The sequence below is a fragment of the Tamandua tetradactyla genome, chromosome 19 (genome assembly GCF_023851605.1).
Source record: "Tamandua tetradactyla isolate mTamTet1 chromosome 19, mTamTet1.pri, whole genome shotgun sequence".
Taxonomy (NCBI): Eukaryota; Metazoa; Chordata; class Mammalia; order Pilosa; family Myrmecophagidae; genus Tamandua; species Tamandua tetradactyla.
Window position 1 is genome coordinate 4779230 of NC_135345.1, and position 13552 is coordinate 4792781.

A 13552-nucleotide genomic window follows, 5' to 3' on the forward strand; every position below is an offset into this window, starting at 1 on the left:
CCCGCAACCCTGCCCTCCACAGTCACAGTTACCCCCACCCAGTTAATTCTAGGCCACCCAAAAGCCATTCAGGGCGGGGAATACCCTGGAACAGCTACTATGAGTTCCTGGAGACAGGACCTCTTGAGTACACTGCTTTGCCCCCAGGAGTTAGGCCAGGGTATGTATGCAGCGAGTGCTCAATAAATGCCTCTTAAATGAAGAAGTGGCGGTCGCTACTGTAAAAGAACAAGGTGCCAGCTGCTGTTGCAGAGCCTGGCGGGACGCAGGGGCTGGGAAGGGGACCCCGGGGCTCCGGGGCCTGCTGCAGGACGGGAGTTCCCAGAGCCCGTGTGCCGTGCGCGCTGTGGCCCGCAGAGCAGGAGCAGAGAAAGGGCTTCCCACTGGTTTCCAGGACCAACCCACCGCCCACAGTTAATTTCCTCTCCTCCTCCCCACCTTTTCTGCTGCAGCAGAGCCTCCACGGAGGTGTTCCACCTCCGGGAGCTCAGTGCTGCCTATGGGGCCGTAATAACTTTGCTCCACAAGAGAAAATGAAGTCTTCATCCCTTAGGGAAGCAGACTTGCAGCAGCACTGCTGAATAACCCTGATGCTTTGTGGCTTTCTAGAAGAGCCTTCCATCCAAAACTTTCTCCGGCTGAGGCCTGAATGACACTGTGATTGAGCGATTATTTTAGAATTTGCTTCACAAACAGTGGTACTATTAAAATTAAGTTGGAAATTGGGTTCATTTCCCAGTGCCTGCCCATGTAAAAAAAATAAATTAGAAATTGCCATCAAAACTCCGCATCAAGAAAAAAAAAAAAAAAAAGACAGGTCTTTTGCAGTTTGTTTATCACTTCCTGGTAGCCAAAGTAAAAAGGGAAATATGCCCAACCACAAACTCACTGTCTGAGACTATTTAAAATGTCGCATGCAGGAAGGCTCTGCCTTTTCCAAATGCACATTTATTTCAGAATATCAAATTTCTCTTTTCAAGGAACAAATGTCCCCTCTGATCCCTAGATGGTCCAGTGATATCCCCTGCCCTCTCTTCCAGTCCACAATGAGATGTCTGAACTTAGAACCTTTCCTGTGCCTAGAAAGGGTTCGACACATCCTCAGCTCTTGGCTCCCACCTGGCTGTGTGAGATCTTCCATCTGCTACCTGCCGTCCTTCAGAGCCAGGCAGGGGTGCTCCCTCCTTCTACCCTGAGCCTGGCAGGAATGGAGTGGACACTCCGAGTCCAGCTCCAGCCAGGGATTGCAAGGGCTGAGGTTTGAGTCCAGTTGTGACCAGAGACTCCCAGGAGGCAGCCATTGTTCTGAAACTTAAAGCACGGATGGAGTTTCAAGCAGTGATATTGAAGGCAGAGTACAGCAGAAGAGAACAGGGAGTGAAGACTAGAGACACATGGAATGTGCTGGGGGGCAGCCACCAGACCCCTGGGGATGGACAAGGGGGTGGGGAACAGGAATGAATAGGGAGAGACCGAGGCCAAGTGGCAGTTTTCCTCTAAAGTCATAACAAGAGTTCCTGCATATCCAGGAGGCAATGGGGAGCCATACATGGTTATTGAGGGAGGGTGTGCCAAGGTCAGTCTGAATGATAGCAATGAGTCTCAGCACTAAGGTCTGCCTTGTGGGGTTACCAGGGCCTGGGGTGGTGGGAGTGGGACTTAAGGTGTTCTCCAGTATATGGAGAGCCTTGGAGGCAGCCTTTGTGCATCGTCCTTCCCTGCGGAAGGGGAGTGGCCGGTTATTTAGGTAGGAATGAAGTTTGGATGCTGTGACCCTGAACCTGTTTCCTGGTAACGGAGTAAACCTTTTGGGCTGGGCCACACGACCCTCTGCAGAGAGGGACAGGTGCCCTCCTGGCTGCCAGCACCGCCCTCCAAGTTGAGCTTCTGCCCTGGACCACTCCCTGTCCCCTGCACCGGTGCCCGGGTTGGGCGGGGTTCTCCTCTGTCCTTGAGGCATCCCTCCTCCTCGTGTGCCCTCCTCTCCCCTCAGGCCCCTCTCGTAGGCCGTCCATCGCAGGGCAGCCCCAGGAGAGTCTCAGTGCTAGGACCCAAGGGGGCCTCTCAGCCCAGCTGCTGCAGTGGAGCCGCCCCTCCCTATCTGTGCGGCCTGGGCACCGTGTGCCCCGTGTCTGGGCCTAGAGAAATGGGTATGGGGTCAGCAGTGGGATGTGGGCAGTGGCCTGGGGAGGGAGCCTGACAGTGGGGTCAGCCAGGAGGTGGGAGAGACGGGGGCTTGGACTGAGATGGGGTGCAGGGATGGAAAGAAGCTCTGTCCAAGCCGAGAGGCCCCCAAGGGCCAGCTCTTTAGCTTGACCACCCACCCCACCTCAGTTCGGTGACTTCACCCTCTGGGGCCTCCCTGACTGGGGTGTGGAGGGCCCCCCCGAGTCAGGAATGAAGGGCACAGGGGCAGGAGCGACCCCTGGCCGGCTGAGCTTCACACAGCAGGGCTCCCCAGGTGTAGCAGATGTGGGGTCCCATGGCTGAGGGCTTCTGGGGTTCTCTGTCTCCCAGAAACCAAGTCTTTACCACACCAGCTGCTGGCCCTGGAAGCCGGCATGCTACCTGTGGTCAAGTGGGCAGGTGACAGGGACCCTGAGCCCAGGACCCCCTGCCGCCTGGGAGACAGGGTGAAACCATGCACTCCATGCCTGGGGTGCAGCATGGAGACAGACACGGGAAGAGATGAGGGGCAGGCACAGGTGTGCCCAAGGGGGCGCAGTCAGCTGTACCCCGGCCCTGAGGCCCCCTACCCCCAGCTCTGCCATCGCTGCAGCTGTGAGTGTGCCTCACCCATCTGTGAGGACTGGCTTGTCGGGGCTCAGTGGGAACCTGCTTCCTCTTTTCCAGCAGCTGCTCGGTCTCTCCCCCCTCAGAACAGGCCCCTTAAAGCACGTCAAGCCCCTAACTTTTCATGCAGTAGGGGTACGGGAGGCCCGGGGAGGGGCACGCCGGGCCTCTTGCACACTCCCCAGGGGTGTCTTTTGGTGACTTCTTTTCCCAGAAGACTCCATTGCACAGGCTGAGGCACTGGCATCTGCAACGCTGTGCAGTGCTGTGCTGTATTCCACATGTGCTCAGGCAGCGATGATGGCTGTTTCCATGGCAGTGGTCGTTTTTGCACCTCGCTCCTGTCTGTGCATTTGCTGATCACTGTTGGTGACTCTCCCACCCTGAGTTTGCCAGGAAGCTGGGAGCAGGGCAGGGGCAGGTTGTGAGGCCCCTTGCAGCCTGGCACTCGGGGGCAGCCAGGACATTGTGCTCGCCTGGGGGCCTGAACCCTCCCTGGGGCCCGGGCTGAATTCTGGGGTACAGAGGACTCGAGAGACAGCCTCCTCTTTGCCCAGGCTGGTGAACAGTTGGTGCTCAGTCAGCATTGGTTGGTTGGGTGTGTGCATGCAGGAACAAATTTAGTGATTTCTCTTACATGTAGCTCCGTCTCCTCTGGTGTAACGGCACCCTTCACACCCCTGTTTGACTTCCGCCCTGTCCCTTCTCCCCTGGGCCTGCTGTGAATGCTTTGATGGAGTCAGGAAGTAGTCGAAACAGGCAACCTGTCTCCACGCTCATGAGGGGACTTGTGCCCTGTGCCACCTCATATCCCATGCCACCTTGTGCCCCATGCCATGTCATGCCCCATGCCACCTCATGCCCCATGCCACCTCGTGCCCCATGCCACCTTGTACCCCATGCCACCTCGTACTTCATACCACCTTATACCCTATGCCACTTTGTGCCCCATGCCATCTTGTGCCCCGTGTCACCTTGTGCCCCATGCCTCTCACGGTGTGTCTGCTACGTGCCCTCTGCCACGGGGCTGAGCTGGTAGAGCAGCCTCTCCTCTCTGCCCTGCACCGAGGATGTCTGTTCTCTTCTTTCTTCCAGATTGCGGGGGCTGCGGCACAGAAATAAAAAATGGGCAATCCCTGGTGGCTTTGGACAAACACTGGCACTTGGGCTGCTTTAAGTGCAAGACCTGTGGAAAGCTCCTGAACGCCGAGTACATCAGCAAGTGAGTGAGGCAAGGCGCAGGGGAGCTGGGGGACACGCCTGTGCTCCCCATGCCAGGTAGGGCTGCCCCGGGAGGTGAGAGCCCCTCGCGGACCTGCTATTTGCCTGCCCTGCCTGAGGGCGTCCTCCCGCCTTCCTCAGTTCCTTCCTTTGCAGAGGGGCTCCAGGTCCGTTTTTGTTGTCAGGGTTTCCATCCTTCGCCATCACCTCTCCACCGCCCCTGTGGAGTTTGCCCACATTTCTGGTGCCTGGGTCTCCAGCAGGGAACCCAGCACAGCTGACAGGTGCCACTGACAGAAACAAGAAAGAAAAGGGCCCACCATGCTTCGGATCTCAGGGATGTGGTCACACAGTACTCCACTCCACCTTTGGGGTGCGAGGGCCATGGGCAGACCTGCAGTCACGATGGGGGTGACAGCTGGCTTGGATGGGGGTGGGGGAGCACAGTTTTATCAGGAAGCAGTGGGGGGGGGGCTTCTGGAAAGGTTCGTGGGGGGCATTTTAACCCTTAGACATCAGGGAACTGAGACGGGAAAGCCCCAAACCCTACAGATGAGGGAAGAGTTAACGGGCGAACTAAAAAGAGCAGCTGTCTGTGTGCAGAGCGTGCCTCCCTGGGCAGCAGGCGCTTTTGGCAGCTTGTATTGTGCAGACTGTGCTCTCTCTGGATGCCCCAAGGGAGCTAAGTCATCACGGGAATTGATCAGATCGACACGTCCTGTGAGGCAATTGCAAAGCACTAACCGCATGCACACAGGTACACGCAAATGAGCGGAGCGGACACTGGTACCGTCTGAACAAGGTTCACTTGTCCCGGTGTCAGTTTCCTGGCCGATGTGGATATCCTGGGAGGAACTGGTGGAGGGTAAATGGGATCTCGCTGTGTTGTTCCTTACAGCTGCACACGACTCCACAGTGATCACGGAACACATGTTTTTAAAAAGTCCCTGACCCAAGATGGATTTACATCCAGGCCCCTAGGGGCTCGGCGCTGGGTGCTGTTACCACCATTTGGATAAAGGGAAGGGGTGCGTCCACAGCTGGATGCATCCCCAGACAGGGCATCTATACCCAGCGCTGCCCTGCCTCCGGGAGCCGTGGTCCCCTCACATGGCTGAGAGCTCACCCACACCCACACCACATTGAAGTCACGTGGCTGGGAGCTCACCCACACCCACGTTTAAGTTACTTAGCCTCCAGAGCTGAATCAGAATCTGTGAGGAGGGTGCGTTGGTGTTGCCATGGAGATATTATCTTTGAACTTTCTGGGTTTATTGCAGGTGCATGGATTTATGGGGTGTAATGAGGACCCCCCCCCGAGGTTAGTGGCATCCTAAGGGTCCAATTTATAGCTTCTTCCTCATGTCGAAAGCAGGATGTCACTCTGCGAGATGGCGCAGTAGCTGCTATGGAGGAAGACGAGCCTGGGGTCAGAGAGGCCCCCAGCCAGTCTCTGCAGCTTGGGCTGTGACCCTACCCTAGTGTCCCTCTCCTGCCTGGCATCCATGGGACCTAGCAAAGGCCCAGAGCATTGGGGAAAAGAAGGTAGCATTAGCTCAGTTCTCCCAACAGCTTGAGAACTTTCACCTTTTGTCAGCAGCTGTGTAAAACTCAAAACCAAATTTGGAATAAGACGCATTTTCAACCTCAACCATGCTGGGGGAGGAGACACGTTGGAATAGTGGGTGTGTGTGCCTCTGCACCAGTCCCCTCCACACCCAGCCCCTGCTAGGCTGTAACCTGGAGCAGAGGGGGCAGCCCTGGTCCAGTTATGGCAGCAGCTTCAGCCATTGTCTGGACGGTATGTGCCATGTGCCACACACCAGCCACACCTTCTCCTGTTAACCCTTGCGAAACCCAAGAAGGGAGTTACTGTTCTTTGTCCCATTTTGTAGTTGGGAAAGCGGAGGCTCAGAGAGAATAAGTGACTTGCCCAGGGTCACACAGTTGGGACATGGCATTTGAGTTCCAGCCTGTTAGCTTGCCCTCTGCCCACTAGCACCTCCCATGCTGAGCCTGAGCATGGACACCCCTAAACCTCAGCACCCCCTCTGCCCCTACTTCCCCTGTCTGCACTGCCAGTTGCCCTAGTGTACCGATCGCATCATAATAATTATAATAGCTTTGAAATGAGCTCCTGCCCTGAGTCAGGGACTGCCTGGGCATTTTATCTGCCCTATTGTCCCTTCGATGTCCCTAGAAAGTAACTCTTTCCCACCCAGCCCACTTGTCAGGTGAGGAAACTGAGGCTCAGCATTTAAGCATCTCATCCAATTCTGTCCAGCTCCTGGGGAGAGCACCCAGAGGTTGAAAATGCGTCTCACTTGCCACCGATTCCCCAGTGCGCATGGTTGTCACTCTGGAAAGGCGCATGGAGCCCACGGCGCTTTGCTGGGCGGGTCTGGGCTCGTTCCTGCTCAGCAGGGAATGCGGCCCCGCCCGGCCCCCCATGGCCACCCCCCCGAGTCAGAGGCACTGGCCATGCCATGGTGACAGCAAATGTCGTCCCTGCCCTGCCACACCTGTCCCAGGTATCCCGCATTCCTCTGGCCCTGGCCCTGAGGCGGGCACCCTCATGGGCACCCTTTGGGGTGCACATTTTTCTGAGGTCCCCCAGGTCCCTTCTAAGGAAGAGATGGGCACCTGACAAGTTCGTGGTGTCTCCCAGCCCAGAAGCTGTGATGCAGGGATGGAGCGGCGGGGAGAGCCATACCCCATAGATGTGGCTTTCACTCCCTTGGCTGGGGTGGCCCACTCCTCCTCTCCTGCCTCAGTTTCCCCATCTGTGAACCAGGGATGCTTCCCAGGCATGTTTCTTGTGCGGCTGGGGTGGGGACAGATGAGGCTGCTACTTCTGGAAGGGCTCCGTAAAAACTACCTGTTGAGGGGTCTCTGTCTGGAGCAGGAAGGCGGGGTGGCACCTCCAGGGTCCTGCTCATTGGTGAGGTTGCTGAGTCTTGGGGGTTAAGTGCCGGCAGCTCTGGGGTGAGCCCCTCATCCTGACCTCCTGTCCCGTCGCAGGGACGGGCTGCCCTATTGTGAGGACGATTACCACATGGCATTTGGCATCCGCTGTGACCACTGTGAGAAGTACATCACTGGGCGTGTGTTGGAGGTAAGTGGGGCCAGCCTGGATTCAGGGGTGCAAGGTCAGACCAGGGGGCCTCACCAGACCCTGTGGCCCTGAGCTCCCCCAGCCTTCTCTGAGCAATAACAGCAAGGGCCGGAAGGAGCCCTGAGAAGGGCCTTTTGGAGCACGTTTGCTAGAATCCCACTGCTCAGCTCTGTTCAGTGCTGCCTCCTCCAGGAAGCCTTCCCTGGAACACTCTCTCTTCTGTGCCGCTTAGCCAGTGGACATCATGGAGAGGTGGGAAGGACTTTGAGATCTTTGGGTTTCTCACCTTCCCTTCCTGGATCCAGACCCTGAGGCCCAGAGGATGTACGGCCTGAGTAGCGGGGTGGCCCCCAGGCAGAGCAGCGTGCCCAGTGGGCGCCCTGGGGGAAGAGGTCTGGGAGTGCTGGCAAGGCTGTGTTTCTAGCTGCCCGTGGTGGCAACGTGGGTGTGTTCACTGTATGAAAATTACATGTATTTGTGCATGTTCCTGTTTTGTTTGACAAACGATATCCTATGGTGCAGCCAGGGTCAAGCGCCGTGACCCCATGAAGTTACCCCCCCTTGGCTCTGCGCTGGGCGCTGGGGTAGTTGGGTGGGGAAACCATGGAGGCCCTGGAGCAAGGAAGCGCCTGCCTGGGTCCCATCTGGGCTGGACTGGGCAGGGAGGCTGCCAGGGTGGTGGCCTGGGGACATTTGCCTCTGACCCCCAGGGACCCTTTAAATGTCCTGCCTTCTTTCCCACCAGTGCCTGTCTTGTGGGTGTTTGACTTGCTTTTGTCACATTACCCTCATCATCGCGTGCAGACTCTTCTGCTGCTCCCACTTCCCAGCCCCTTCCTCGTCCCAAGCCCCCAACCTGGGGAGACGGAGGTCACACCATCCTGGACTTCAGTGTGTCCAAAGGCTGCCCCTCTAGCCCCCAACTGGAAAATGCAGGGAGGCTGGGCGTCACCATGGGCTGAGCCAGGTGTTGCAAGGGTCACTGTCCTTTTCTGTTGAGTGGATGTGGGGGTGAGGGTGGTGGCGGTTCAGGTCATTGGTGCCATTACAGACTCATGGTAAGAAGTTTGACAAGTGCAGAAGGCACAAAGAAGGAAGAGAAAGCAGAGCTTCACGTTGGGCCGGTTCCCTCCCAGGGCTTTTCTCTCCACGTGATGAGAGTCGCTGTGGAATCATTTACACGGGACCCGAATCCCGATGGTTCCCAACTCTCCTTTCCTGTTTACGGGCTCCCAGGTCGTAGGACTTCTCCTGAGCATGCTTTGATGATCGCATCGTATTCCATTGTATGACTATACCAGAACTCAGTAAACGGCAGTTGAGTATTTTACTGTGCTAAATAACAATGCAATGGACATGTATTTTTTTTGTATAGTACTTTGTTTGCTTTCTAATAATCCTTAAGATAAATGCACAGAAATGTACAAGTTGGAACTTGTTTAGGATTCTTGATACTTATTATAAATTACTTTCTAGAAAGAGTATTTAAATTGCAATGTTATCAAGAGAATGTGACCTTTCTCATCTTCCACCACATTCTTTATGAAGAACCTTTGCCATTTGGTAGATGAAACACGCTTTCGTTCGTCTTTCTGGGGCATGGGCGAGGCCGAGGCATTGCTGATCCGTAGTTTTTGTATTTGATGATCTTCCCTGGCCTTTGCCAGGTCCATCTGGGGTCCTCACCTTTTCCTTAAGGCAAATGCTTCATACGATGGAGCTATTAATCCTTGGTCTGCCGGGCACCCTGTAGGATTCCCCCCCACCCCAGGGTGGAGGAATCAGCGAGTATGTCTTAATTATTTTTTCTTTTTGCGTGGGCAGGCACCAGGAATCAAACCCGGGTCTCTGGCATGGCAGGTGAGAACTCTGCCACTGAGCCACCTTCACACCACCATCTTAATACTTTACCCATGTCCTGTGTCAGGCGGGCAACAGCAGCTGCTCCCGCGCCTTGGGGTGGACACCTTGCCTGGTCCCTCCTTTCTCCTGGGCTCCCCACCCTGGCCCTTCTTCACCTCAGACCCCACCCTGGGGGCACCAGTGCCCCAGAGGCCCAGCACTCCTGGAGAAGCCCACAAGACAGGGTCCAGCCTACCGCATGACCTGGCAGCTCCAATGCCCCCTCCCTGTTCCCAGAGACTCTTCCAGAACTTCCATACTTTCCCCTAGCTGCCCCTAGCCCCAACCTATGACTCAGTTCATGGACTCACCATCTATGAAGCCGCTTCTCCCCCTCCTCAGCTCTCCTGCCCTTTCTGATAAGCAGCTGCCCCCCTCACCACACACATAGCCCACCCCCTGTGCATGGGTCCCATCCCCTCCCTACCTGTGCTCGGGTCTGTCCATTCCCACCCTCAGCCCACCCGTTCTTGCTTGGGTTTGTTCCTCCCCACCCCCACTGCCTAATGTGGAACCACTCCTGCCTTCTTGCCCCTTGCAGGAACCACTCCTTGCAGGAACCACTCCTGCCTTCTTGCCCACCTTCCCTAGCCAACAGCACCTTTGGGGTGGTATTTTGTGAACAAGGCTCTCCTATTTAAAAAGAAACCCTTCTGCCTTGCAGCCGTCTCCCATAGGCTGCCACTCAGTCGCCCATCCCCTTCGGAGCTGACCTGTATCCTCTTTTCCCGCTCTGTGCCCTTGGGGCTGCACGCTCCCCCCCTCTATACCCTCTCCAGGGTCTCGTGTCCTCGGGCCCACCACCATCTCCCAGGCTCTTGCTCCACTGGTGCCCCTCCCTCCCCTTGGCTGCTTCTGGACACCCCCCCCCACCCGCCTCTGGGACCCACCTGACCCTCTCTGAGCTCTTCCTGCTCGCTGCCACGCCCCCGATTCCCCACCACCTGGGACCTGGCCAACTTACGCCTTCGATGCTCTGGCCTGATTTCTCCTCCAAAATGGGGAGGACTCTAAAGCCTGGCCAAGCTGACACCAAATCCGGGAACCTCTGCCCCCCGGGTCCTCTCCTGTGCCTCTCCAAGTGGCCCCATGGTCACCAGGCCCTGAGGTGCCCAGAGCAGCTGCAGGGCCCAACCCGAACCTGTGGCTGCCAAGCCTGCGTGTGTTGGCTTCTTGTTTTGTTTCCCTTTTCACAGTGCGTCCATGCTGCCTTACCTGGGGACCAAGCCGGTGCTTCTTAAGCTCAGGTCTGGTCTGACCTGACCTACCTTCCTTACACCCATGGGTGGCGGCCACTGCCCCCAAGAGGCCCAGGAGACGGGAGGGGGAACAGACCCACCGGCCGCCTGCCTCTGCCAGGCCCTCAGCAAGCGGCTGCACCATCCAGCCCCGTCCGTGGCTCAGCAGTGCCCTCCCCAGGGACCCCCAGTGTGACCCCAGCGCTGACCGATGGGCGGGGTGGGGCTCGATGGGCCGGGTGGGGCTCGGCATCACCAGGCTGTCGGGTCTTGTCCTCCCGGGAACTGGGGGCGAGCGGCGACCCCCTCTCTGCGCCGGCAGCCTCCCTGATGCTCCATGCTGGGGGCGATGCAGAATCCGGGCTTCTGTACCCCGCAGAGGGGCCCAGGTGCAGGAGGAGAGCAGGTCTGGGGTGCCTCCCTCCCTGCCGGCGGCGGGGGCGAGGGCCCCCGGGGAAGGGGCCTGCTGTTGTCTCGCCCCTGCCTGCGCGAGCTCGCTGTGTGGCGGCAGAGGCTCTGCGGAGCGCTCAGCCTCCCCCGCGGCGGTGGGCGACGCGCGAACCCGGCGCGGGGGACGGCGGGGTGTGTGGCTCCCGTGCCCGCGGTCCTGCGCCTCCTGCCCGCTCAGCCCGGAGCGTGCCAGCGGGGGGCCGGCGGGCAGGGGCTCTCTGGGAGCAGCCCGCAGGAGCGGCTGAAGGGAAGGAAAGCTGCCCAGGCCGCAGGCCCCGCCGTCCAGCTGCCTCCGGGGCGGGCACCCGAGGGCTTTACCCTGGCGTCAGGACTCCGCGCAGGTAGGGGCCGTGCTGGGCTGCAGGGGGGCGGTGGGCTCGCAGACCTGCGGGGGGCCCCAGAAGCCCCTGTCAGCCCCCAGTGGTCCCCCGAGACGCTCCACAGTGCCCAGGGGTTTCCTTTTGGAGGATCCCCAGTAGGGGAGCCCCCCCCACCCGCTGCCTGCGAGGAACCCTCAGTGTCTGGGTCTGGGACCCGGCAGCACCCACCGCCCGTGGAATGTGGGGTGTCCTTCCCCTCGTGCCCTCCCTTCCTTCCTCCTAAATGTGGGACACCCCCAGTGCGCGCTTCCCCGCAGCCCACTTGCCTCTGGGCTGTCTGTCTCTCAAGGGATCTGCTCCAAGCTGGGGTGTGGGGGAAGGTGCCCTGGGGGTCCCTGTGGGGGCCGGGGAGGGGTGGACATCTGCTCCCCAACCCTGGAGCGGCCGTGATGGAGGCTGGGAGCGTGCGGGGTGGGGGGGCGGCTGGAGACGTGGAGGCAAGGGTGGGCGGAGGGGCTGGCTGGGGACACACGGGGACAGCCTGGTGCCTAGACCAGAGTCTGGTGGCTGGAAGGAGGGGCTGCAGGGCAGGGTTCGTCCAGTCCTTCCAGTAACCTGCAGCAACCGGCTTCTCTGTCTTTTCTCCCCTGTAGCAGCTGGAGTGCTTCAGTGCAAGGTGGGAGGGAGTGGGGGAGGGTGCTTCTCGGCCCCACCCTCTGTTAACCCCTGCACTGCCTGCTCACTGTGTGCCAGAGGCTGTATCCATAGCAACGAGAGGCCCAGAGGTCTCTCTGGGGCCACTAATTGATTCCTTCCTTCTCCGCCCTCCCTCCTCCGTCTTTGCTTCTTTCCTTCTTCCTTCCTCAGTCACCGCTCATCTCTGAGACCTTCCTGGACACCCCACTTGTGTCCTACCCTGAACTGGGTGCTGGGTTCCCCAAAACTGGGCCTCCCCTCTCCTCCCGGGGGGTCGCGGAGGGAGCAGGGATGGCGCACTTGTTCTTACGCCCAGTTAAACATAAATCCCTTTCAAAGGAAAACCCCTCGTTCCAGGCAGTTTGTTTGATTCCCCCTTTCTTCTTTTTGGTGTTTTCCATCTTGCCCCCACAAGCACGCATGACTTGTCGTCGAGAGAAAAGGCCATGTGTTCCCAAGCAAATGTGAGCATTTCCCAGGGACGGAGGGGAAATCTGTTCCTCAGTCTCCCAACTTCTCTTTTCTTAATTTCAATAAATGGGTTTATTTAAAACACGCACACGTGCAAAAGGAATGTCCATTCATCACACGACAAACAAAACAACACCATCCACCTCACCGCTACCTCAAACTACCCCTGCAGCCCCCCTGGGCTCAGGGAGAGGAGGGAGGGGGCTGGTGCCTGAGGGGGGTCCGGGCGGGGGCTACACAGCAGGAGGCCAGGGTGGGCCGCTCTGCAGTAGGGAGAGGGTCCGGGCAGGCCTGAGCCTCTCCAGGCCTGGGGGGAGTCGGGCTCTTCGTTCCAGGGGGCAGCAGCGCCCTGAGGCTGTGGCTGCCCTGCACCCCAGCCCCTGCTCCCCCCACTTCCCTCTGGTTGCCCCCCACCCCCGGCCCCCGCTCCCCCACTCCTCTCAGATGCAGGGATCCTGTGGGAGGGTTCGAGTAGCTTCCAGGTCAGTTTCCTTTCCTCGGCTGCTCTTCTGATGGGGTCAGCTCTGGATTTAGTGCTGGGCACTTGAAAGAGAAACCAAGCTTCCGGTCAAGCTGCCGAGACCACGACGAGTTCTGGGAGTGGTTCGGTCCTGGGCAGCGGAGGGTGCAGGCCCGGCTGCCCTCCCCAGGGAAGGCCCAGGAGGCAGGAGGAGGAGGCGAGCCACCCGTGCCGCCAGAGGCCATTGCCTCGGTTTCTGTGTGGGGGTTGGGGGGCTGGTGGGCATCCACCTGGGGTGCCGGGCATGCAAGGCGCGTCCTGGGTGAGGGCAGGGTTTGGGGCACCGTGACTTTTCTGCCCCTCTGCGTGCCCAAGGCTGGCACCGTGCCACCCTCCACTCCGGCTGGCATGTGGGTCAGTGCCGAGTATGGATGCCCAGGGGCCTCGAGGGCCTTACCCACTCCTGCCCCGCTGACAAGCCGTGTTCTGTCTTATTAGAGACGTCAGAAGACACAGCCTCTTTAAAACCACACACTACAAAATCTCATGGCCTTATTTTTAAAAATATGTTTTTGTTAATAAATCTTCCATATGTGGTGTACAATCAGTGGCTCACAATATCATCACATGGTTGTGTATTCATCACCATGATCATTTTTTAGAACATTTGCTTCACTCCAGAAAAAGAAAAAAATAAATAAAAACATGCATCCCATACCCCTTACCCCTTGCTCTCATTGACTACTAGTATTTCCATCTACCCTATTTATTTTACCATTTATCCCCCCTATTATGCCTAGCTTTATCCATATCCTTTTACTCATCTGTCCATACCCTGGATAAAAGGAGCAACAGACACAAAGTTTTCACAATCACACAGTCACAC

At 58.1% G+C, this 13552-nt stretch overlaps 1 protein-coding gene across 12 annotated transcripts in view; it reads left to right on the plus strand.

Annotated features, from left to right (window-relative positions):
* The window catches only part of ABLIM2 (actin binding LIM protein family member 2), a 132714-nt gene that overhangs the window by 41562 nt on the left and 77600 nt on the right, over positions 1–13552 (plus strand). For all 12 annotated transcript variants that reach the window (XR_013165687.1, XM_077136308.1, XM_077136311.1 and 9 more), the window contains exons 5-6: positions 3889–4015; positions 7036–7129. Coding sequence is in view for 11 of the 12 variants with exons in the window: in XM_077136308.1 (XP_076992423.1) it covers positions 3889–4015; positions 7036–7129 (221 nt within the window). In the remaining variant the exon portion in view is untranslated. The remainder of the gene's footprint in view (positions 1–3888; positions 4016–7035; positions 7130–13552) is intronic.